This window comes from Choristoneura fumiferana, chromosome Z, assembly GCF_025370935.1.
Source record: "Choristoneura fumiferana chromosome Z, NRCan_CFum_1, whole genome shotgun sequence".
Taxonomy (NCBI): Eukaryota; Metazoa; Arthropoda; class Insecta; order Lepidoptera; family Tortricidae; genus Choristoneura; species Choristoneura fumiferana.
The window spans coordinates 26070475-26096577 of NC_133472.1; the positions used below are offsets into that span (position 1 = coordinate 26070475).

Genomic DNA, 26103 nt, shown 5'->3' on the forward strand with positions numbered 1-26103 from the left:
GTACAACAGTAAGGATACACAATATAAAAATCATGGTCAACATAGTCGTTATATTTTAAATAATGGTATTTTATTGGGTGGCAAGATAAAAGAACGAGACAAATGGCATCGGTTGTAACTATCTTTCTCGTCCGTGGATTAGCCTCTATGTTAAGTGCTATGGAAAAAATACTTTCTCTCCTTGTGATATGGTTAATTTTCGTAAATCGAATTTTTAAATACTCAGTCCCGTTAAATTAGTATGCCATGTTTGCCGGTCTGTATTCTGCACAAATACACAACCAATAATAAAGGGCAACACACACAGAGAGCGGGCGCGGGTCGTGCGCGGGCCCGCGACGGGCGTATTTGCATGGCGTCGCATGGACGCCTTCACACAGAACGCGGGCGCGGGCGCGGGTCGTGCGCGGGCCCGCGCCCGTCGCCCGTCGTCACAAAAGCGCGAGCCGAGCGCATTGTTCGCTGGGTGAAAATATTTATCCCTAAAAGCTTAAGTTAAAAACCCCTAAACTTTTTTAATGAAAATAAATTTACTTTAAATTTGACTATTTCGCAAAAAAATATTTTGAATCGAAAAATATTTTAGTACCCCTAATGCTTTTTAATTTAAAAGACCCTACATTATATAATTGGATGAGAAAAAAAAACCCTTACTAAAGTAATTTATTTTTTTTCTTTTGACGATCTCAGGATAAATTCTTATATAATCTGACTTACATGTATTTATATAATATAATTCTTATGTTGAGTGAATAAATAAACTAAACTAAACTTAACATCCTATCTGAAAAGTGCTATAATAATAGTACAACAGTAAGGATACACAATATAAAAATCATGGTCAACATAGTCGTTATATTTTAAATAATGGTATTTTATTGGGTGGCAAGATAAAAGAACGAGACAAATGGCATCGGTTCAATCGGTTGTAACTATCTCTCTCGTCCGTGGATTAGCCTCTATGTTAAGTGCTATGGAAAAAAATTTATTTATTTTATTTTTTAAATAATTTTAATATTACAGAAAAATCTGTTATCTTTTTCCATGACTAGTAAAGCTTATTCCTGTCTATAAAAAAAGGCCGACGCCAGTTTCGAAACCGCAGCCTGTATAGGTATTTACGCAATAAGGAAGGGTTGTCACAAATTTAAAATTTGGAAGGTAGATGTCTTTTACAATTCGGTACATATTGGTATTGCGAAATTATATAAAACAAAATGAATTAGGGGTGGCATACTTACTAGGGGTTAGAAGTATTAAAATTATATTTTGAAAAAAAAACTTTTTTCTACAAAATATAACTAAGTACTTTCATAGATTAGTAACCGACAAAAACTTTCGGTTTCTGGACTTAACGGACTTAAAGTTCCTGTTATTGAATTTAATTATATAAAATGAATAAATATAATGACATAAATAGATGAAATCTTATAGTTCCTTACTTATGCGAGATGAAGATTTGCACGCACTTACAGTACATGTCGTATGCATCATAGTAAATTTTATTATAGACATCGATATATATGTATATATGTACTAACGTACGGTAGAATATAAGTCAATGATTATAAATTGAAATGTTAAAGAACGCGTTAGCCCTAAAAGACTTGTCCCAAGCTACAAGAACGGCGAAGTATGCAGCTGGGGCTCCTCCCACCAGCGTCTCACCCCTCACGCCCCGCACGTTTGCTCTGTCTAGTCTAGACGTTCACATTTAACCGTCGGTTAACGCTAATCAATGGATGGTGAAGCAGCCCCTTACTGTGTTTAGGGGCTGTTTCACCATCCATTTATTAGTGTTAACTGACGGTTGCGTGATGCCGTCTCTATTTGTTTTGATCGAATAGACGGAGACGGAATCACATTTAACCGTCAGTTAACACTAATCAATAGATGGTGAAACAGCCCCTTCATCTACAATAAAGTATAATATTCCGTCTTTTATTTATATTATAAGTTCTTTCTTTAATTTGAATTGTGAAATCCTTGTTTATTCCTATGGTCACATTAAAAAATATAATTTCTGGTAAAACGATAAATGATGTTGGTAGCATTGTTGGTTGGGTTGAGTTCGGTGAGTTTCTCTATAGGTACTAATACTCTTTGGCCGACGAACGGAACCGAACCGAACTAACTGCCGTGCCTCGCGAATTGCTTGCGTACTACTAGCGAACGAGTGCCTTCGTCATCGTGCAGATTTGCAGTTCGGGGATTTGCAGTGTTAGGTGTAAGATTATGTTGATTTTAATGAAGTGAACAATATTATTGGTGATGTTGGCCTTAGGCTTAATGTTATTTCGAAAAAAAACTCTAAAGGAACACACGTTTATTGTAGTAATCCGTCAAAAATCGAGAAAGCTTCAAACGTGTTTGAAGCTTTCGGTTTCGCGTTAATGGAACTATGAACCTGGACTCTTTAACGTTTAGCTTATCGCAAATCAATTATCTTGTTATAAATTTAAGTAAGAAGAACTTTAAACAGACCAGCCAGGAGTTAACTAAGGTAAGGAGATCACAAGAGCCTCTAACAGTTTCTTTGTTTTCTAATGTCGCCATATTGTCATGTACGGAAAGCCACGAGCTCAATTTGGTAATAAATAATGCATGCACGGTGAAAATTCCTGCTTTGCTGCGTACGGAAAGCTAATGCATTGCAGTGTGTGATTAATAATGACACTTATCGATTCGTGTTGTATCATTGTGGTTTGTGACGTAATTGGAGAGGCAGATTACACTGTACTTCCCTATAATAACTTACCTGTTCACAATGGTTTTCTTATTGTAAATTTCTATGAGTGAAATTTATTCAATTGGTTTTACTTGTAAGGGCAATTCATTGCCTTTTGATAGTTGTACTCAATTTAACTATTCCCTATTTATTATATTTAAGTACAAGAAAGTGTTTTCCACTACTACCTCATATTTACTTAGATAATCAAAATAATATTAATTTAATTTTACTTGAATACCTACTTTTGCTTTTGCACAGTCTTATAAATATGTAATCTACTGAGATCTCGTATTATGTTCAATGGCGATTGACTGTAAATCAGATGTTATTTAAACATTTCTTTTTAAATCTATGTTTTTGTCTGGAAGATGCCTATTTACCTTCTTTGTTATTATTATAACAATTTTAGTCTTCTAATTTCCAGATTGCACCACTATGCTTTGAAGTAAATAATGTAACTTAGGTGCACTGTTACAGCATTAGTATTCACAATATTGGTTACTTATATGTCATAATATTATAAAAGCATGTCAAATAGTTTTTTGTATTATTATCTAAGCAGTTTTGCTTGCCACAAGATTGTTAATGCATTCACTGCCACCAACACACATATGGGTTTTCGGAAATTCGCTCAGTGCCGCTGTCATAATTATTCATACATTTTTAATGCACATGTGCGTCGGTGGCACCTGTGGAAGTCAGGTGGCAGTGAACGCTTTAATCCTATTTACACTCATCATAGAATATTCTCAGTAAATGATAATAATGATTAACTTTTCAATGAACTAAAAGAATTTCCTTGCTCACCCGCAACCTTATGATAGCTAAGCTTATGCAAAATATGCGTGTTCATGCAGTTCCTCCACCTTCACACACTAAGAACACACACAAATCACACAAACCCATCTATCACCACCACCACACTACACTGACGCGTTTCGACTCAACCAGAGCTCATCTTCAGAGTGACACAACCATACACCATGCTACCAGCTGTTAGACTAACGAACCACAACCACCGTTTTAACTTGTCACTGTAACTGTAACTTTTTCAGTCATTGCAATGTCTTCACAGTGTTAGTTATTTAGAAAAGGTTATTCACAATACAAATTGCTCAAACAGTGTAATGTATGCTACATGTCAGTTATTATAACAAAATATTTTGTTAATATTCGAGGGTCTGTTAAGGTGTAGTAAAGAGTAACCAGTGGGTCAGTTAGGTTTATTATGCCAAAAATTTTCCAATTCCTTATAATATTCGTTACCATTTGGTACACATAAACCCGAGGGTCACATACAAGTTATTTTGTTTAACAAAAACAACTAATATTTACTTATCCTCCTTATGCCCAAAGTCCTTTGTAAAGGACTTATCGGTAATTTAACATTGAACTCTCTCAGAAGTGACAAAAGTTTCATGTTCATAAAACAAAAATTTGACTTGGGCGTCAAGAGGGTAAAATTAATTTATAAACCTTGATATGATCATGTAAAAGAAGGAGAGATGACATTGAAATGAACAAAAAAAAATCATTTTATGTAAAATATGCACTTTTGACATCAGTAAAGTAGTAACAATGTTTCTATTATAAAATAGGATTATCATTTCAGCCATATTGCAACAGTGTAGTTTACATGTAGACTGAAAGGCACTGGTTTAGCAGCGCAACTTTTGCTAACTGTCCACACTTGGCTTTTCTATTTCCTATTATGATGTCACTGTCACTGTGCCAATATACAATGTTGATAGTAATATAATAATTCATTTGAAGATATTAACTCGAGTGCTTACATTTGTTTATCATTATCATCATGTGTGTGTTTGCCATCCCAGTTATTATTTTTAATTCTTGATAGTGATGTTATGTGTAGATGATTTTAACATTGGAAGCTCAATCAAATACTTTCATTGTGGATCTAGCATATTTCAGACTTTATTAAGACTTTGATGGCCTAAGCAATCCACGCCTGTGGCACAACCCCTCCCCACCATGCTGTTTATGGTGCCCCCGAAGATGTGATGCCCTAAGCAATGAGGGTTTTTCACAGAGGCAAAATATTTTAGTATTGTGAGGTCCATTTGACGTTTGACATTCGATTGTGATTGGTTAGAAAACTAAATGAGCCAATCGCAAGCAAATGCTACGCCATCTAGAGATATTTCGCCTCTGTGAAAACCCTCATTGCTTGATTTGCTTGCACTGGTTTTGTTACTTGATCATTTCTGACTGCTGCAATAACAAAAAGTTCATTGTCTACTTATGGTACTTATATAATATTTATTATAAATGCAAAAGTATGTGAGTGAGTGAGTATGTTTGTTATTCCTTCATGCTGAAACGGCTGGACGGATTTGGGTTAAATTAGGTATGTAGATATCTGGACATCTGGACTAAAACATAGGCTACATTTTGTACCAATATTCCCACAAGATAGGGATAAAATCTTGATTTCAATTGCTGGGCTTGTCATGAAATTTGTTTTGATTATTTTTAACTAGTGTTTACCCGCGGTTTCGTAGACGTAAATCATTAGATCCAGCAGCTGAATTGAAATTTCTGAATTTATAAAAATTCCCGTGGGAATTCCCGAAAATTAAATAGTGGTTTTCATCGATGGTACATTAAAAACAATAATGTCAATTTCCATGACTCGGTAAGTCCAGCGGTTGTTGTTTCGAGATTTTATCCCTATGCCATGGGAATATCGGAATAAAAAGTAGCCTATGTTTTATTCCAGATGTCTAGCTATCTACATACCAAATTTCATCCAAATCCGTCCAGCCGTTCCAGCGTGAAGGGTAACAAACATACTCACTCAACTCACTCACAAACTTTCGCATTTTATAATATAAGTAGGATAGGATGAAATGGCAATGAAAACCACGATTAAATTTTTGGGTATTCCCATGGGAATTTTTAAAAATCCCAGAATTCCAATTCAGATGCTCTTTATGTTTAGGCACATCCCTACTATAAATTAATTCAAGTTACTGTATATCTTTCAGTGAATTGTTTGTACCCCCACCCTGGTTGCTATGGCGACAGGCTTAGTCTAGTGTAATGTGGAATCACCAGAATTCCTTTTCTTTGTAAATATATTACTTTTACTAAACCATAATATAGTTTTAATTAATTAATAGTTTTTAGTTTTCCATACTTGAAGCGTAACAAACGGAATCCTACTAACCTGACAAATAATTTAAAAATTTAAGGGTGGTCCACATAAGAATCATACTTTTTTACAAATAATATAGACATATGCTTGACGGGTTTTTATTATAAATTTGTTGATCACTTGACATTGATTTTTTAGAGATGTAAGGAACTCCTGGGTGCTTGGGTCAGACTCTCACTTGGCCGGTTTTTGTTAATTACCTACTTATTTTGTTTTCATAATGGAAAAATTAGAGTTGGCACACCAACTAAGAAATCATGTAATGATGCAATAATTAAGAATAATAGAATTTGATCTTTATCTGTGTTTTTGTTAAAGGATTCTATTTTTCTGACAGCTTGTGAGCTTGTATGGCCTGGAAGCAGAAAATCAACTTTTGAGGTGCCTCCTCGCCGAAGCAGCGAAAAATATTTGGGATACTGAGCGATCGTCGTCATCAGCAAGTAGTGTGCATGCGTCGCTCCTCTCCCAGCACCTGACATCGTTGCTGAATCACCCGGCCAAAGCTACAGTAGTCTGCCGCTTGGTTGACCACCCCCCTCGATCACTACAGAAGGTAAGTGATTGTAGCACTAATAAAATTCTAGTAGTTCTCTATAAATACACTAGTTAAGTTGCCCATAAACATACAGCGCCCTATCTGCCTTGTGTGTGACATTTCATTGATCTCTGTTATAAAGAATTAGCTGAATTATTTATTTGACATAAAAATGGGTCTTACGACAGTTGAGCACTATACAAAATTAAAATGAGATTTAACAGTATATTTTAAAACTTACATCAGGTAAAGAATATGTCTGTAAAATATTTTGTTAACTGCAGCTGGCTAGGACGCTATGGACTTAACAGACACCATACATGATACGTAGGTACTAATTTGCTATTAATATGTACTACCGCGAATTTGTAAATTAAATTTTTTGGGAGAAGAGTGCTGTCTGAACACTTGAGCACATATTATCTTGAGTTTATTGGGCAACCAGTAATTTTTAACTTAGCACAACTAAATCTACTAGGTGTAATTTATTCCTCACATCACAGGGAATGTGAAAATTGTGATCGTTATTTTTAGATTGTATTGTTCCTTTCAGATATTAAAGCCCTCAAATACATTACTCAATAGACTTACAAGATTGTTAAAGTTAACTACTGCAGAGGATGTTGCTTTTTCATTGCTTTTGGGGAAGAATTCATCAAAGCCTGAAATTGTATCACTAGCAAAACAACATCTGAAAAAGAGATTCTTAGAACTCGTGCAGTGCTATCTTGACGCAGGTAAGTTTTTATTTCATTTGACTTGCTGTTTTTGTTGATGGTTAGCTACTTAATTGTTGTTGAAGCATACATGTATCCACCCAATTTCAAATCAATCAGGCCACTGGACACTAAAGTCGATTCATCCTTCCGTTTCTTATCATGTAAACAAACGTGACGTCACATAATAGACAATGACTAGTGATTGGAAAAGTCGATAAAACACATAAAACGTGACCGATTATTTTGCTATTAACATAAATAAATCCGTAAGTAAGCCAAGTCGTCAGAAATATCACAAAAAGAGCACCCATAACGTACGGCATTAAGCGAAGTGCCGAAACGAATGACATTACTAGGTTCAACTCTTTTTATTTTATTTATTATTATTACTAGCTTATGCCGCGATTTCTTCTGCGCGGATCAAGGTTATCGCGTGGTGGCGCCCTCTACCGAAATAAAAAGTATCCTATATTAATCCTTGGAGTTCAAACTACCTATATACCAAATTTCATCTAAATCGGTTCAGTGGTTTCGACGTGAAAGCATAACAGACAGAAAGACAGATAGAGCTACTTTCGCATTTATAATATTATATATATTCAACGAAAATTGGTTTCAACATGATCAGATATACCGTTTTTGAGTTATTGCCGAAAAACTGCGCTTCTCAACAAAAGGACGTAAGTGCCGTGAAGATACGCTCTTTTTCTGCTAATAGATTTTAAGACTGTAGTAGAGCCGAGCCAAGCTAACATAATATGGTATGGTAACACTGCAAATGTAACGCATATTATGTACGTGATTTGACGTTAAAATACAGTGTTGCCAAATTATTCCGTTGCAGACTTAGCTTGGCCAGGCTCTAAGTGTTTTAATTGTGTTATAACTTATAACGCTCATAACATTACTTGTTTTTTTTCGTAATGGCTACGGAACCCTATCTTGGGCGTGTCCAACACGCTCTTGGCAGGTTTTTTAAGATTCAACTCAATATGAAATGACGTTTAGCGTAGCGTAGCCATAGACACCGACGAACTGTCCGTGGCGTGTCCGTCCTCGTTTAAAATAAATATTGGCATCAATCACACCAATGAGGGCTATCGCGTATGAATTCGCCACTAGAGGTGAGGTCTCCGAAATGTCAAATCTCATAGTTTTTGGGTGAACTACGCGGGTTTATTTATAATTAGAATAATTTTGTGAATATTTTGCAATATCTGAAATTAATTATGGCAAATATGCGTTCCGGGGCAATGAATGTCTGTGTTTTGAGACAGTTTTGTCTTTCGGAAACCTTTGTCCTCCCTTTTTTCCGAACAAAACGGGGACTATGCAACACTGTGGCATGCTCGATATTTTTATAGTACGGTTTTAAGGTGTATTAAATATGATTTTAATCTAAACTTTGTTTTCACGCCCGCAATAACAGACTTTGAAAGCCATACTTAAAAACCTCACGCAACAGTGCGCCATCTAGTGAGACAAAAAACGATAGCCCTCATTACGAGTGATTATTATGATTGATTTCAATGCATTTTCCGAAATCTCTACATTAAGGGGCTGTTTCACCATCCATTAATTAGTGTTAACTGACGGTTAAATGTGATGCCGTCTCTATTTATTTTGTCCGAATAGACGGAGACGGTATCACATGTCATTTAATCGCCTGTTAACACTAATCAATGGATGGTGAAACAGTCCCTTAGTATTAATTGCTACATTTATCCATATCGATAAGTTATCGTTTCCCATCAATACTTTGCAATCCTTTCCATAGACAATCTAGACATTGCTATGTCAGACATTTTTGAGGTTATTCATTCGTTCCTTAGATTATTGAAGACAATCTTATTAGAAATGATATTTTTCAGTAGTTACTTTGTTGATTTCAATACTTTATGAGTTTCTTTAAGTATACAGGAACATTTTAAGTGATGGTTATTGTGTAATCCAAGAAAAAAGTGTGACTGTGTCTTCGAGAAGTGTTTTTTTACATGATAAGACACTGAAGGATGAATCGACCGTATACAGGGTGGAATGTTGAGATCAGCGGATCTTGCTGCTACGCAAAAATGCTCTTAGGAGACCTTTACTAACTTTTTGAGTGATGACAATCGACATTCACAGATTGTTGATAAAGTGTGCAGTCAGAGAGAAATTCGTCAGATTTGTCTTTTTTTTTAATGCCAATCGGTCCTATTTCTATCAAGGATTAAAACACTTTGAGACCAACTAAGGTTAGAGTACTAGAACTAGAACATCCACAAATCAAAGAAAACTTTTTCTGTACAGTTCATAGGGTGCTAATTTGCAAAGTAAAACTGGGATGTTGTTTTTTTGCAAATATGAATCCTTTATGCTTAAAAAAAATTAAACAGTATGTACACAACTATAAACTGAACATTTTAACTAAAGTTAGTGTGTGGTATAGGTAAAAATTGCATTGGAAAATTTTATTTAACTACTCAGTTATATTGTTAGTTTACAACTCATGCTTAAGTTCTTTGTCTCACGTAACACTAACAGATACTCAACAACGCCTATTCACCTTTTTTCAAGTACTTTTCGTACTCAAAGGGTGCCAACGAAACCCTATTACTGAGACTGTCTGTCTGTCTGTCTGTCTGTCTGTCTGTCTGTCTGTCACAGGGCTCTATTTCTAGAGCCATAATAGCTAGGCACTTGAAATTTTTACAGATTATGTATTACAGTGGCCGTGACAACAACAAATACTAAAAATAAAATAAAGTTACAAATTAAAGGGAGTCGTCATACAAGAAACGTGTTTCATTCAGCGGTTTTTGATTGCTAGGCTGCCAAGATGGCGGCCGTCAGTTGCTAGGGGCAATTCCCGTGACCCTATGTTGTTTAATAAATTAATTAACTACTTATTAATTTGCAATTTTATTAGTGCTATTTTATAAAACCTTTGGTAATTATAATAGTTGTCTCTAAGACCGTGGTTTTGTTTTTTGTGCAGCATTAAGACTAAATAACAATTTATGATCCACAAACCTCCGAGACACACTACACACACCTTCACAAAAGCTAAATTCAATAAAGCACTCACAGCTGCTGTATTTAATGTTTTTTACACTAAAACATGTCCGTTAAAATTCATACTAAGTAACACTATTTATTTACAAAGTCAAAATTTAAAATCAGGTTGAGCTTTATTCACTAATTCATAGTACGCGCCGTTCGACCTAAATACCGCGTTCAGCCACTTTTTTCGGCGCATGGCTAGAGTCTAAAGCGCTATTCATTCAGCCTTCGACAGGGGCCAAAGAGGATGAGAATTTAAAATTGTTCTTTATTCAAAATACTTGCTCCTAGAGCTTACATCAGCGGCGTCTTTAGCCCATGTAGCGCCCGTGTGCAATTATTACTTTAGGGCCATCTAAGAAGCGCGCGGGAAAAATGGAATAGGTACAACGTGCCGCCGCCGGCGCCCACATAGGCGTATATAGAGGGGGGGCCGGGTGTGCCGTGTCCACCCCAGTATGGTCTAGTACCCACCCCAGGATGTTGGGCTACCGATTCAAAAAATAACCCGATACGCCAGTGGGCGCCCCTAACACCGCTGCGACCGTGTGCAACGCACACCCTGCACTATAGGTAAAAACGCCTCTGGCTTACATTTTGGTGATATGTTTTTATCAACTTGTAATGTAATGTAACTAATTATGTATGTTCAGACAGAATTAAATAATTTAAATAAAATATGAAAATATTAAATTCTTTAATATTTCAACTTAAATTTGAAGTGTATATCTTCAACCGATTGAGCTGAAATTTTAAAATAAATCCGATGACAATGCAATATTATTATGACGTAGAGCTGATCTGATGATGAAGTTAGATGTTGGCCATAGGAAAGCTGTAATAAAACGACACGACCGCATCGATTTTGGTCTCATTTGATTCGTCTTGACGACTACCTACTTTGGTAACCAGGGGCAAAAAGTACCGCCAGCAAAAAAGCGTGTTTTAGATTTTTTTACAACAAAATATTACTGAACTATTTGTTTTTAAAACATTGTACGGAGGTGCGGAACCCTTCATGCGCGAGTCGCTCGCACTCGCACTTGATTCTTTTTACCATTTTTTGAATTTGCCGTATTTTGTCGATTAAAATATTATTATAGTTTCGTAAAAAACTTGTTTAAATTCGGGTGACTCCATTGCTTACGTCGCTCACATATACATATTTCATTTAATTATATCACTTCGACTGGTCATGTCTCAGCACTTAAACAAGTTAAAACGAGTCTGACGATTAGGCTGACCTGCGTGATGGAAATGACTTAGATAGTAAAGTATTTATTTCTGTTGTTTTTTGTAATTTTAATTGCATAATATTACTGGTATAAACAATGTGTAAAATGACTGCATTAAAAGAAACCGTTTCGGCTCTGTACAGCCTGGAGTTCTTCTCATCTCATTTACAAAAAAGGAAACCTCCCCTGGAGAAACATATTGCTGTATTAGGCGATTTTTCGCAATATTTGTTGTAATATAAATGTGGTTTGGTTTTTCAGAACGTGGACATCAAGTCGAGCGTGCAGGTCTTCAGGAATGCAGCCCTGAAGTTTTGCAAACTCTTCTAACTAGCCTTGCTCACGAAAACTTTCGTTTAGCGGCTGTGACTAAAGACTTATTTTTAAAACGTTTACGAAGTGACTTTCCGCGTGAAGTGGTGCCCATAGTGCTTGCCCCACTTTTGTATCCTGACGATACACAGACACCTCTCGAGGAAATGACCACAGCAGACGACATGGCCGCAGCCATGATGGACAATTCACTGGCAGAGATCATCCGAGACATCGGCTACAGCTTCACCTCGTCGGTCGAGGATTGCAAAAACAACATGTTAAATTTTGGCGCTCGAGAACCTACCGCGATAGATGTAGCGAGGATTATCTCTATGATGGTCAGACATCATGCCACTTTACCAGATGGTCCACAAATTCAGACGCCTGGAAATTTCTGGATGGGCCATGAGGCCAAAAAAGATATCATTACACATGGGCATGGAGGAGAATCTTGGAATGCAGAAGTTTTTGTTCAGACTCTTAAAGAGCTGGCTTCTAATTTAAACTGGAAAGAAGTAATTTTACAGCTTGACCATCCGGAGTTTATTGTTCCGGATAGACAAGGCCTTAATTTATTGTTTACTATCCTTAGATTAGGCCTTCAGAGTGCAGGATATCCTCCCAACATATTTCCTGTGGAATATCTTTGCCGTAGGTGGAGTAACCTAGAAGGTCAAATGAGTTTGATCAGCAATATCCTCAAACATCCAGATATCTTTAGTTTCGCGGATCACCCGTTCCACCCGGTCTCTATCGACTTATTGAAGTCTCCACCTGAAACGGACAACAAAGAAGTGGCCACATGGCGATGTCTATATTTGGTGGAGCTCTTGCTTTATGCAGCTGAGCGCGATTATTATGTTCAAGTACATGAGTTATTTAAGTTTCCGTTACAGCATTGCCCTGACATTCTGCTGTTGGCTTTACTTCAAATCAATCCGCCTATAACTATCTTCAGACAGGAGTTATTGACTACGTTGATTCCGATATTCTTGGGTAACCATCCTAATTCCGCAATCATTTTGCACCACGCCTGGCATACGCAGAATCCCAACATAAAACCTATTATTATGCACGCTATGGCCGATTGGTACATCCGGGGAGAGAGTGATCAATCGAAACTATCTCGAATCTTAGACGTGGCGCAAGATCTGAAAGCCTTGTCTCTATTACTGAACGTGCAATCATTCCCTTTCGTTATTGACTTGGCGTGTTTAGCATCCCGCCGTGAGTATTTAAAACTTGATAAATGGCTAACCGATAAGATAAGAGACCATGGGGAAACATTTGTTTCGGCCATGGTTAAATTTCTCCAAAGAAGATGTCCTCAAGTTCTTGGAAAAGGGCCAGACGAACAATTGCCTAAAGCTGCTCAACTGCCACATGAAACTATTGCTACTATGTTAGCTTGTCTTCAGTTATGCAGTCCTAACGTGCAACCGGAACTGCAAGAAGCTATCTACAACGTGATAACCAATTGTCAGACGCTGATACTAAGCAAGACGAGACCGAACATCGGAGGAATAGCGCGACCTCATACGAGGATACTGGAAACGCCCTTTAATCCTGCTGGCTTAGGGGGTCAGTTATTTACACAGCACGTAGATTCGATAGCGAATCTTACCCCCACTGTCGCGAATTTGAATTTAGGCGCCCCAACGAACACAGCTTTCGCCATGCCCGGTACTCTGGGCCCTCTGGTTACTACTCCAGGTTCACCTTCACGACTTATAGGCGCTGGGCCAAATAGTCCGTTTACAATGATGCCATTACCACATAACAATCTTCCTAATATGGGTGCTTTAGCAGCAAGAATGAATCAAGCTCCGGCTATGGATAAACCTCGTATTCCAGATCCTATAAATTTCCCAGAAATGATGCAAAATGTGTCGAAAGAAATCGAAGACGAAGCAAATGGCTACTTTCAAAGAATATACAATCATCCACCGCATCCAACTTTATCCATAGATGAAGTATTAGATATGCTGAAGAAATTTCAAGATTCACCAAATAAGAGAGAAAGGGAAGTGTTTTCATGCATGCTGCGCAATCTGTTTGAAGAGTACAAATTCTTTCCTCAATATCCCGATAAAGAACTACATATTACAGCCCAGCTCTTTGGAGGTATAATTGAGAAAGGACTAGTACCCAGTTACGTTTCATTGGGGCTAGCTCTACGATTTGTTCTTGAAGCCTTGAGAAAACCAGAAGGATCCAAGATGTACTATTTCGGAATAGCTGCTCTAGACAGGTTTAAATCGCGTCTTAAAGATTACCATAAGTATTGTGAGCATGTAAGGGCTATTCCTCATTTTAGTGAATTTCCTCCTCATCTAATAGAATATATTGAATATGGATTGCAAAGCCAAGAGCCACCGACTAAGCCACAGGGCGCTGTTTTACCCACCAGTTTGGCTGCAATGCTGAACCAAAGTGCAGTTGTTACTGTTTCCGCACCTTACAGGTCAGTTTAGCTTACTCACTCTTATACCACTGCATACTATTTACGTTTATAACATGGATGTTAGTGAAGGTTAATAATATTGCTTCTTTATTTTATTTTAGGGCTGTGGTCTGCGCGCCATCGTCAATTTCTGTAATTTCAAAAGTTACGAACGCCGCCGGTGGTATCGGTAGCAGACCATCCATTGCTAATGCTACCAATATAGATACCCTTCTAACTGCGACAGACCGAGAAGAGAAGATCAGTTCACCCCCAGAAGCTATGCAGGACAAAACTGCGTTTATTTTCAATAATCTCAGCCAGCTCAACCTACAAACAAAGTGCGAAGAACTCAAGGAAATAATCACAGACGAATACTTTCCTTGGCTTTCACAATACCTGGTCATGAAGAGAGCTTCCATTGAGCTAAACTTTCACGCGTTGTATTCAAATTTTCTTGATGTTCTCAAGATCCGTGATGTCAACAAAATGGTCACAAAAGAAACGTATAGAAACATTAAAGTATTATTGCGATCTGACAAAGGCATCGCAAATTTTTCCGATCGCTCACTGTTAAAGAATCTCGGACACTGGCTCGGGATGCTCACACTGGCTCGCAACCAGCCCATTCTTCACGTCGACATTGATCTCAAAGCACTCTTGCTCGAAGCTTATCACAAAGGTCAGCAAGAGCTTCTGTATGTTGTACCATTTGTGGCCAAGGTTTTGGAATCTTGTGCGAAAAGTATTGTCTTCAAACCTCCAAATCCCTGGACGATGGCACTGATGAACGCTTTAGCTGAATTACATCAAGAGCCTGATCTTAAACTAAATTTAAAGTTCGAAATAGAGGTGCTTTGTAAAAACTTAAGTTTGGACATAGCTGATCTAAAGCCTTCAATATATCTGAAGGATTCAGAAAAACTTAGATTGATCGAGTTCCAACTGTCACAACCTAAACCTAACAAAGAAGTTACAAATACTATGCCGGTTAATCAAACGATCGTTCAGTCATCGCAGATGCCTCTGATGCCTCCTCAACCACCGATGATTCCCTCCGAGGATATGGCGGCCACCGCCCCCACGCCCACCAGTGGACTGGTCACGAATGACCCTGGTATGATGGGAGTTCTGGGATTACCTGAGCCCAGGTTTAATTACTTAGATGTAAATGTTTCTTCTACTTCAGCATTTGGACAGAAGATTTGCTTCAACCCTCATATTATTCTATTCCAAAATTATCCACATCTTAAGCAGTATGTGAAGTCTGCTATCGAGAGGTCGATTCAGGAATGGATACATCCAGTGGTCGAACGGTCTATAAAATATGCGCTGACCACTTGCGAACAAATTATCCGTAAAGATTTTGCTTTAGACCCTGACGAAGTACGAATGCGCACCTGCGCTCATCACATGACCAGAAATCTCACTGCTGGGATGGCGATGATAACTTGTCGAGAGCAAATCATCAACACTATAAGCACTAACTTGCAAGCAGCTTTCATCACAGCGCTCATGCCCTCTACTCCTCAGCAGGTACGCTATTCTTGAAACAATAGTAATATTACATTCGGGTCGATCAACTTTTCCCTGTACCGCGTTGCCATGGTTACGTCCTCTAGATAACTCTTTAACCCCTCGTATGCGGGAGCCGTTTCAGAATTTAACACCTCGGTGCGGCAACTTTACGTCAGTAGAGGTTGCCTGCTTCGTATTTTAGTATTTTGATTTTTTCTTTCTAAGGTTGTAATTTCATCGTAGTCGATTTGGAACGTATCCGTGCTTACGCAGTTCATGAACTGGCACGGATACGCGTCTAAGCATACGAGGGGTTAAAACCATGAGTTTCTCCATGTTTTCTGTGGTTATAATTCATAGAGCGTACATTTTTGTCGTAGTTACAAGCCCATTATTTAATGGACAATGTCCTAAGCATATTAGTAGCATATATTATAACAGTATTTTTTATGAATCTCTGTCACTGTTGTCTCTTAGACAACGGGACAGAATATCAAACAAGAAAAAGTTGATCGACCCATTTAACATTAATTCCTCTATTTAAACCTATTAACGTACCTTTTTTTAATTTATTTTAGAAAGAAACAGTAGAAAGTGCGGCTGCAGTTCTAGCCACCGAAAACATGGAGTTGGCCTGCGCGATCATTCAAAAGACAGCAGTTGAAAAAGCGTTACCAGAACTTGACAAGAGACTTATGAACGATTATGAGATGAGGAAAATAGCGCGACAGGAAGGCAGAAGATATTATGACCCAATAGTTTTAACTTACCAAACTGAAAGAATCCCTGAACGAGTACGTTTGCGTGTTGGAGGACCAACAGACATGCAGATCGCTGTCTATGAAGAGTTTGCATGCAATATACCAGGCTTCATGCCCGTGCGGGACGCCGGCATGTTCATACCCAAGCCTTCGGCGCAGGATCAGATCCCTCAATTGACATTCAGCCAAGTTATGAATCCAACTCAAGTGTATGGCACAGACGAAATGAGTACTCTTATTTCGGCCGCTGAAGTGTTCCTAGCTCAATCATTAACAGTGGCTTCCTTGGCTGTGCAATCATCAAACATGCACTCTCTGCTCGAGTGCCTTATCCTGGCCAGGCGAAATCGAGACATCGTATCGGGATGTACTCTATTGCAAAAGGTATGGATTGCTTTTATATTCGATTTTTATTGGTGTGTTATTTAATGCCTTATTTTATATATACTTGTTTTTATTTTAGGCTGTTGAAGGACTTCTGGACGGACATATCGTGCAGCCGGGCGCGAGCAGCGACCATGTGGAGATGATGACTCGCTACCGCGACGTGCACTTGCGCGTGCTGAAGCTACTCGAAGATGCGCGCGTGTACGGCCACGTGTGGACCGCTAAGCAGATCACCTGCTGCCTCACCGAGTGCAGGGAGGAGCTCAAGTATAACCTCGAAGCGGTTGACTGCCTTATCAGGAACAACCTCATTAACTTGCCACAGGTATCATTGAATACAATACTTGTGTTTTCGATAATAGCTTTTATGTTCAACATCGCGTTCAAAAGCGTTTACTTTTTGTTTTAACAGTATGACATCGCATTGGCGCATATGATGGATAATGGTAACAATTACATGGCTGTGGCCTTCTCGATGCAACTTGTTCAGCTTTATCTGGTGGACGACAGGAATAATATGTATGCCAACGAATCCGATCTGTATCACACCACTGAAACCCTGGTCAGAATCATGTCCCATTCGCGCCAACCGCCTCCGGAGGGTTTAGGCAGCTTAATTGAGATGATTCGCGTAAATCAGGATCCTAGTGCTTACCTCGGTGAGCGATCTCCCCTAGGACCCACGGCGCACATTCATGCTGGCATATTGCAAGTTCGGGTGAGTACTTTAAAAGTAAGGAGACTTAAAAAATAAATCTTATTTCGTCTTATTCTATGTTCATCGCTTATCCTTTACACATTAACCCTTTACCAGGCCCCGAAGAACCAGCGTGTCTTAATACGTACTTTATATGCTGTTGCAACCGTATTGAACGCCTTGTAAAAAATGTATTTATGAAAGTCGGAGATCTTCCTTTAAACCAGAAATAAATATGTGGGTTACGGTTATCCCATCGCCTGTCTAAGTAATGAACTGTCATACTAGATTTTGTCTTATTATATTCTTGATCAGGCCAAGGGATATATTCCACCCACATCTTATATCTGTTATAATAGTCAAGGTTTAACTCCAAATCTCCTACGAAACATTATATCAATCACTAAAAACATTATTTTATGATCTTCATTCATGACACGCTTTAAAATCCAATAATATATCTTTAGCAGCCGTTTAAATCCACTTGACCAGTGATGTTAGTGGTTTGTTTACAAATTCGAACACTTTACTGAATTTAAGAAAAACACAAGCAGATATATCGAAGCATTTTTTGTTATTTTCATGATTTTAATGATTGTAAGGTAATACATTTTGCTAAATACTCCTGCGTCCTTGTGATAGGACTAGGATTAGGATGTGGGATGACTCTATCACATTGCCTGGCTAGAATTTTCCTGTGTGGGAACTATTCTTCCCATGGCCCGATTAGAATTTGGGTCTCTTTGGTACATGAATTCGTTCTAGGTTGAACACAAAAACTGTTTTATTACTTACGTGAGTTTTTATGACATGACAAGACAATTTACCGGGCCATGCGAAAAATAGCTCCCACACAGTTAAACTCTAGTAAGGCCATGGGATAATGTCAACCCACATCCTAATTCTGGTCATACACAATAATGCATGAATATTTAGCAATGTTGACGATTACATTAGCTTTCAACACTCAAAATCTACAAAATATCAAAAAATTGTTCGACCTATGTACTTCTGTTTCATAGAAATTATGGAAAGTGTTCGAATTTATCCATAGTTTACTGAAATTAGCGTTCCAGTGAATTTAAACGGCTGCCAAAGATATATTACGCAATTTAGAAGCGTGTTGTGAATGAAGATCATAAAATAATATTTTCAGGGATTGACAAAATATTTTGTAGGTGGTTTGGAGTTAAAACCTGACTACGGTTACCGATATAAGATGTGGGTGGAATATATCCCTTGGCCTGGTAAAGGGTTAAGCATCGCTACCGGCCACTATCTTCCTTGGACGAACTAACAACTTAATAGCTCTTAATAAGTCTTATTCGTTTTTTATGTCATGCTAACACATTTTTGGTGTTTATAATTAGGCCAGAGACTACGACGACCCTCCAGGCCTGCTCGAGAAAACTGAAAATCTTCTTCGTGAATGGAGAAACGTTCTGCTGAGTCCGTTGACTGAGATAGAGATTGCACAGAATTTCAATCTATATGTTCACCGCATGAACATGAATGGAATATTGAAATCCGACGATATGATTACCCGATTCTTCCGAATTGCTACTCAGATGTGCATCGAAAATGTACACCAGCAACTGAATGACGAGCGAGTGAATCCACCGCCATCGCCTCAAAAACGGGAGAAGTATTACTCCATGTGCGATTCATTCATCAAGCTCGTGACACTGCTAATTAAAAACACAGCTGACGGAGGTAACCCTACGCCGAAGCTGAATTTGTTAAACAAGGTATGTACAACTTTCTTAATTTCCTTTATACTTAAAACTGGAATTCAAGACCAAAAAATCTACGACAATGTTGCCACTGAAATAAAATGTGTGTACAGTCAGTACATTCCTTTTTTTTAATACACACGATAGGATATTCTTTTTATTTGTAATTTCGATTCTATAATTTAAAGAAGTAATTTTGTTTACTTACTTTTACAAAAATACTAGACGCCTGAATAAAAACTTAATTATTTCGTAATTTTTGGTTGAAAAACTGGTATTGTGCTTGTATTTTTTCAAGTATTCATAACATTTGGTGCAATAATTTACAATTAAGATAAAATCAAACTAATATTTGATTTAATTTTTTACATACATTTAGCTAATCAACAAAACTGTAGAGTAATAGTGTGTAGCGCGCTTTATGGGGTTTATGGTGTCTAAATATGGTGGTTAAAACTGTTAAAAAAATATTTCATTTAACCTTTTCAAATTCCTTTCCTGTGATGAGGCCTATTACTAAGACTCAGTTGTCCGTCTGTCATTAGGCTGTACTGTATCTCATAACATAAACCATGGCAGTTGAAATTTTCACAGATAATGTATTCTGTTGCGGCCATAACAACAAATACGAAAAAACGGAATAAAATAAATATTCAGGACTACACTGTGGTAGAACAACGCAACCTTATCCTGTTTATGTTTCTTAGAATAAAATTGTCTCAATGTTAGTTGAGAGTTGAAAATAAGTTAGTAAATTTTTTTTTTCACAAAATCCTTATTTAATAACTATACAAGGAATAATATTAAAAAAGGTTATTATTATTCCCCTCAATGGCGGCCTTAAGGCTTAGGCCAATGTCAGTTAAATTAAAGATAAATATATTCTTCTTCTTCACGTTGTACGGTGATTGTAGTTTTTGCAACTTGATAGCAAAATTCCAGAAACCACGCGTAGACAACTTGCGCATTAAAAAATGTCAGACACGAGAGCAATATATAATTTTGTGATCACTGTTAAAAAAGGATGGCGAAACCTGAAAAGTTCATTTGACAGTGACAGAAGTGACATTGAGAGATTTAACAGTGACATATCTGTCGTAGATTTTTTGGTCTTGAATTCCAGTTTTTGGTATAGCTTAGGAAATATGTCCTTCTGGTAAATTAAATATAATTTATTTTCACCACAGATCTTGGGCATTATTGCTGGATGTTTGCTGCAAGACCATGATGAGCATGGAACAAACTTTCAACAACTGCCGTATCACCGGCTTTTGCTGATCTTATTCCTCGACATGAACATGGCTGAACCCGTCTTGGAGAATATGAATTTCCAGGTAAGTCTGATTATGTTTCTACTAGTTCTCGATTTTTTAATCAATGACGAAAGTCTAATATTGTATTTATTTCTTGAAAGGTTCTCACTGCGTTCTGTCATACATTGCGGATCATCAGGCCCAGCATCGTCCCTGGCTTCTGTTACGCTTGGCTCGAAATGGTTGCTCATCGCGCCTTTATCAACAGAGTTTTGGCTGTAACGCCACAACAGAAGGTAACATTGTCTTAAACTTTCGACATATTTTATGTAAATCTCGATCAGACGACAGCGACCAATTGTCTAAAATTATGTTTCTATACAAAGTTAATTCTACTTTTACTCACCATGCTTTTTAAACAAAAGTCGAGAACTGTCACGTAGTAACGTAACCATGTATTTTATAATGTCTTATTACAGGGTTGGGGAATGTACTCAACGCTGCTGATAGACCTGTTTAAATTCTTGGATCCTTTCCTGCGGAACACTGAACTGGCCGCCCCAGTCATGATGCTGTACAAGGGCACCTTGAAAGTCCTTCTCGTATTACTCCATGATTTCCCAGAATTTCTTTGTGATTATCATTATGGATTCTGCGATGAAATACCACCAAATTGCATACAGATGAGGAACCTAATCCTCTCTGCTTTTCCTCGAAATATGAGATTGCCTGATCCATTCACTCCAAATCTGAAAGTGGATCTCCTAGCCGAGATTACGCTGCCTCCCCGTGCGGTTATCAACTACGCCACTATGATACCTTCATCGCAATTCAAGAAGGATTTGGATGCGTATTTGAAAGCTCGGGCACCTGTAACTTTCCTATCTGAATTGAGAGGCAACATGCAGGTAAGGGTTTTCTCGTTTTAAGTTCGCATTTTATATGACTGTGTTTCTTTACACGTAGTGGGTCTGCTTGACTAAAAGATTTATCTGTGCAGGTGGTGAATGAACCAGGTCGCCGCTACAACAGCCAGCTCATGAATGCTGTCGTGTTGTACGTAGGCACGCAAGCCATTGCGCATATCCGCTCTAAGGGTCAGACTCCGAATATGTCTACCATTGCCCACTCTGCGCACATGGATATCTTCCAAAACTTTACGGTTGACTTCGATTACGAGGGGAAGTAAGTTGATAAAGCAAATCTCAGTTTTTTTTAACGATAATGTAAGTTTTTATTTAATTGAACTATTCTTTCAGATATCTGTTTCTCAACGCAATCGCAAATCAACTACGATATCCGAACAGCCACACGCACTACTTTAGCTGCTGTCTTCTGTACTTGTTCGCCGAGGCAAACTCCGAATCTGTACAGGAACAAATTACTCGAATGCTGCTGGAGAGGCTGATAGTCAATCGGCCTCACCCATGGGGCCTGCTCATCACTTTCATTGAGCTAATCAAGAACCCGATCTACAAATTCTGGTCTCACGAGTTTGTTCATTGCGCTCCTGAAATTGAAAAGTAAGTTTGTTCTGCTCCTATTAATAATACCTTTAGATAAGCTATATTTATTTATTTATTCGGGGGTTTTAGAAACGGCTGTAACGATTTGGATAGAATTTGTCCTTTAGATAAGCTATATTTATTTATTTATTCGGGGGTTTTAGAAACGGCTGTAACGATTTGGATAGAATTTGTTATGTAGGGTTTATCGGGGGCAATCAATCGATCTAGCTTGGTCTTATCACTGGTAAAACGCGTGATTTCGAGTTTTAAAATACAAGTGAAGAGAATATTTTATTGATATGGCAACTAGGGGATAGTAGTAGTGAAGTAGTAGGAATATTATCTAATCTTAACGCATTTATGTAACAGGCTATTCGCATCTGTGGCACGGTCGTGTATCGTAGACAAAACGGGCACCGCAGGGGGCGGGCAGGAGATCGCCGAGTAGCCCCGCGCCAATTGGGAGTCTGTCCGGCACAAGCACATCTTGCAAAGCTTGGTCGAGAAAGGTCAGTGCTTTCATGCTACATTATTTGTCGCAAAATAAAGAATATGCATGAACCACAAGTTTTTTTTATACTTAATGTGATACAAAACCGAAAAAAAAAGAATGATGTACGTAAAAATCGTCCTTTTTGCATACAATCAATTTCTAGAAAAAATGTATTATGGACTTTTTATTAATCTTATGATATATGATGTCATAGTTCATGTCAGATATCTCTATTACAATTTAGGATACACATAGGCAATTGAAAACGTTCAAATCTTGGTATTTTTAAAGATATGAAAAAAAAAAACTTTAACAACGCTGTTATTAAAATGCAGATACTTCGATACATGCTTATAGCGTTGGTTTATATTTTAGGCCCATATAATTGAAAGTAGAAAATCACTTTTATAATATTGCTACCTCAGAACGGCCAGTGGTTTTCATTTCAAGCCCTCAAGGCTATAAGGAGGTTTTTTTACTGCACACAGGCTTCCAGACTGCGGCACCCCAGGGCGCGCAGCCCCAACCGCAGCCAACTACTTCAACTCTGCCCAAACACTGCATGCAGTGGAACAAACTCTTCAAGAAGTGAACACAGGATCCAATCCACCAACACCCATACTTACAGTTACAGGCCACTAGCAATACCGGACACTATTTCATAGTGCACATTTGTTTGTTGTATTTGTAACAAATCTATACTTCATTTTTTTAAGAATAGAAAACATTTAACTAAGAAGTGACGATTGTAGAGTGAGGTTGACGTTTCCATCACGAGAAAAGACGTCTAGAATTTTAAAATCGCCTTTTTGATGATTAACTTTTGTCTTTTACTTGGATCTCAGCTTCTTTACGTCTTGGGCATAAGTTTTTCAAATTAATAAGATAGCGTACAGAAATATAAATTTAACTTCAAAAATATATGGCACAATACATGGGCATATTATTTACTTGACTGGCAAATGTTGACATTAAATACGTTTGCGTGACATAAAAGGATGGTTTTTGATATTAGTTGTTATTTTTTTTTGCAGAAGTTGACCACTAACGTTCCTCACCTGTAATCTAAAATTTGCTTCTTTCTAATTTTAAATAAAATGAAGTATAATATCATCGTCAAAAGTAAGATAGTTTATCAAGTTGGAAATAAAAATGCTAGATTATTTTTGACATTGACTGTAGTAGTAAAAATATTAGTGAAGCATTATATTATTATCAGATTAAGCATCAGTATAAACAGCCCTGATATGCCCTTCAATAGAACAACCAGATTCCTAGGCTCACAGCTTTGACAGACAATTCTAAAATATTTAGCCGAAAAGTTGACATTGAACGAGGGCTACCGTGCTAAGACCTGGCGCTAGCTAACAGTGAAGCGTCACGCTCTTCTAAGTTAACGCGATCATTGACAATAATATCAAATTTTTACCAATGACTGATCGTTTCTGGTTAGCAAGGGTTCGGCGTCTCACGGCCGCTAGCGCCGCCCCGGCGGCTCGTCTCAAGCGCGAGGCCAGCCCTCGTTATTTAAAACTGCTCATATTCTCCCGGTCGCAGTACTAAGTTTCAAAGTGTAGAAGTGGGTATTATAGAATGAGGATATTGGAAGACCTCTACTGCCTCGCTGCCGATGGGGATGACGTCTTAGATTAGGTTTCTCGACTGTATTTGAAGAATACATTCAATGTGTAAAATTTATCGACGCTACTGAACTAAAGTCATGTTCTTAATAATTGTCAAAATATATAATATAATATATGCTACTCTATTCTACATATTGTATACCATTGCTGATAGCAAATAAATAGTCAATCAGATAGATTTAGTAAGATTTCATATAACTGTTTATATTGCACATTATTTTGCATGGTCTAGATATAGAAATTCAAATTGTATTTATGTATATTATGTTCTATTTACTTAATATTGCATCGATTTGTCCTCGTGTTGAATATTGTTTCTGTCATAAAATGTACGCAACCCCTCGCCACACTTTGCTACAAATGAAATATGTGCACATAAATACTTACGTGTTATATATGTGTCGGTGCTCAGCCTGAGCTACCATCGAGGCGCTGCAGATACGTGCAGGATCGGCCAACCGTATTAGTTGAAATCAACGTCGTCGCTTCTCTCTGCCTATGGAACCACAGCTTTAGGCTGCGGCTTCACTAAGGCGGAGACGAGCGGAGCTGACTAGAGTGGAGCTGTGAAAAGAGTCAAGTGATTCCACTGAGGCGGAGACGGGCGGAGCGGAGAGGAGACGTAGGAATCGACCAATCTTATTGGTTGAAATCCACATCTCGTCTCCGCTTGACTGTTTCCATTGAAGCGGTGCGGAGACAAGGTGCGGTGCGGTGAATTTGAACGAATATGATTGGTCGATCGCTACACGTCTCCTCTCCGCTCCGCTCATCTCCGCCTCAGTTGAGTCGCAGCCTATACACTCCACTGTAAAAACAAACTCTGTGACGACAGTGCCCTTATGTTGGATGTTAGTAGGTGTACACTTTGTGGTCTAGTGAGGTCCCATTACAATTATATACACAACGTTTTCATTGCCTAAGTTATTCCTTTTTTGATCATGGAAAAATGTTTTTCAATATAGATTAGTAATTATAATAATATAGCATGAACATTACAGCAGCTTGTCATTTGATGAACTTTTTACAGTACGATGAGAATTTGTTATGATCCATTCAGCGCTCACATTTCGCCGTATTCGTCATGATCGATTGTTGCAAATTGGCCGGTGAATGGGGGCTTCGAATCTTTCAAGCGGGTCCATGTATCGTGTTAGCTGCATTTCTCATTATATTTTGACCCGAATGATAGATACGAAGCCGCTTATTGTACAATTTAATGATAAGGAGGTTGTACATTTAGCGATACTGAATAAGTTCGTCGAAATAGATTACGAAATCGACTGATTAAAGTAACCTAATCTTGTGGTGATAGTTGCGCGCTGCCTCGTGCTGTCTCCTAATTGTGAAAGGGTCGTTTCGTGACACTAGCGTTAACAATCGATTGACATTAGCAATTTGTAATATAACTAGTAACTTAATAACATGATCTAAAATTAAGTTTTGAAATGCAATGCGTGTTACTGTTGCAATTTTTCTAGATGTGATTTTTCTATTGTAATTTAGGTACGTTTAGTGTTAATGTTTATGCTACAATCTCTTCATAAGCGATGTAATCCCATTTTCTAAACAGTTTGTGTTGTAATAAAATATTTTTTCATCATATTTTGTTTTTATTCGATTGTAATCCTTGAAGAGGGGCCCAATTTTTACAAGCTTAATGAAGTTTCCATGGGTCACATATAGATGACGGATTTAACAAACTTTCAGTGTTCAGATGACTTGGTCGCTGTTTTGATAAAAATCTCAATAAAATCCATATTTACTAATAATTATAAATGTGAAAGTTTGTGTGTTTGTCTGTCTTTCATGTCGAAATGGAGCGACGGATTGACGTGATTTTTAGCTCTTTGATTGTGGCATAGAGATAGTTTATGTGCCAGAGAGTGACATAGGTTACTTTTTA

The 26103-nt window shown here is 37.8% G+C and overlaps 1 protein-coding gene across 1 annotated transcript; it reads left to right on the top strand.

Moving 5' to 3' along the window:
- The first annotated feature begins 2082 nt into the window (after window positions 1–2082).
- Not1 (CCR4-NOT transcription complex subunit 1) lies at window positions 2083–23258 on the top strand. The gene is made up of 16 exons (XM_074094431.1): window positions 2083–2503; window positions 6247–6465; window positions 7001–7184; window positions 11708–14225; window positions 14327–15740; window positions 16301–16867; window positions 16947–17195; window positions 17283–17588; window positions 18938–19315; window positions 20488–20634; window positions 20715–20849; window positions 21033–21461; window positions 21554–21738; window positions 21813–22076; window positions 22431–22570; window positions 23043–23258. The coding sequence occupies exons 1-15, from the start codon at window positions 2402–2404 to the stop codon at window positions 22507–22509; spliced, it is 7176 nt and encodes a 2391-aa protein (XP_073950532.1). The 5' UTR covers window positions 2083–2401; the 3' UTR covers window positions 22510–22570; window positions 23043–23258.
- The last annotated feature ends 2845 nt before the right edge of the window (window positions 23259–26103 follow it).

What these genes read in the sequence shown, in the direction of transcription:
- Not1 (XM_074094431.1), top strand. Translation starts at nt 2,402, where the DNA reads ATGAACCTGGACTCTTTAACGTTTAGCTTATCGCAAATCAATTATCTT. An exon ending in GATGTACTCTATTGCAAAAG is followed by an intron (nt 16,868 to 16,946) that starts GTATGGATTGCT and finishes TTTTTATTTTAG; the next exon opens with GCTGTTGAAGGACTTCTGGA. An exon ending in AATTGAGAGGCAACATGCAG is followed by an intron (nt 21,462 to 21,553) that starts GTAAGGGTTTTC and finishes TTATCTGTGCAG; the next exon opens with GTGGTGAATGAACCAGGTCG.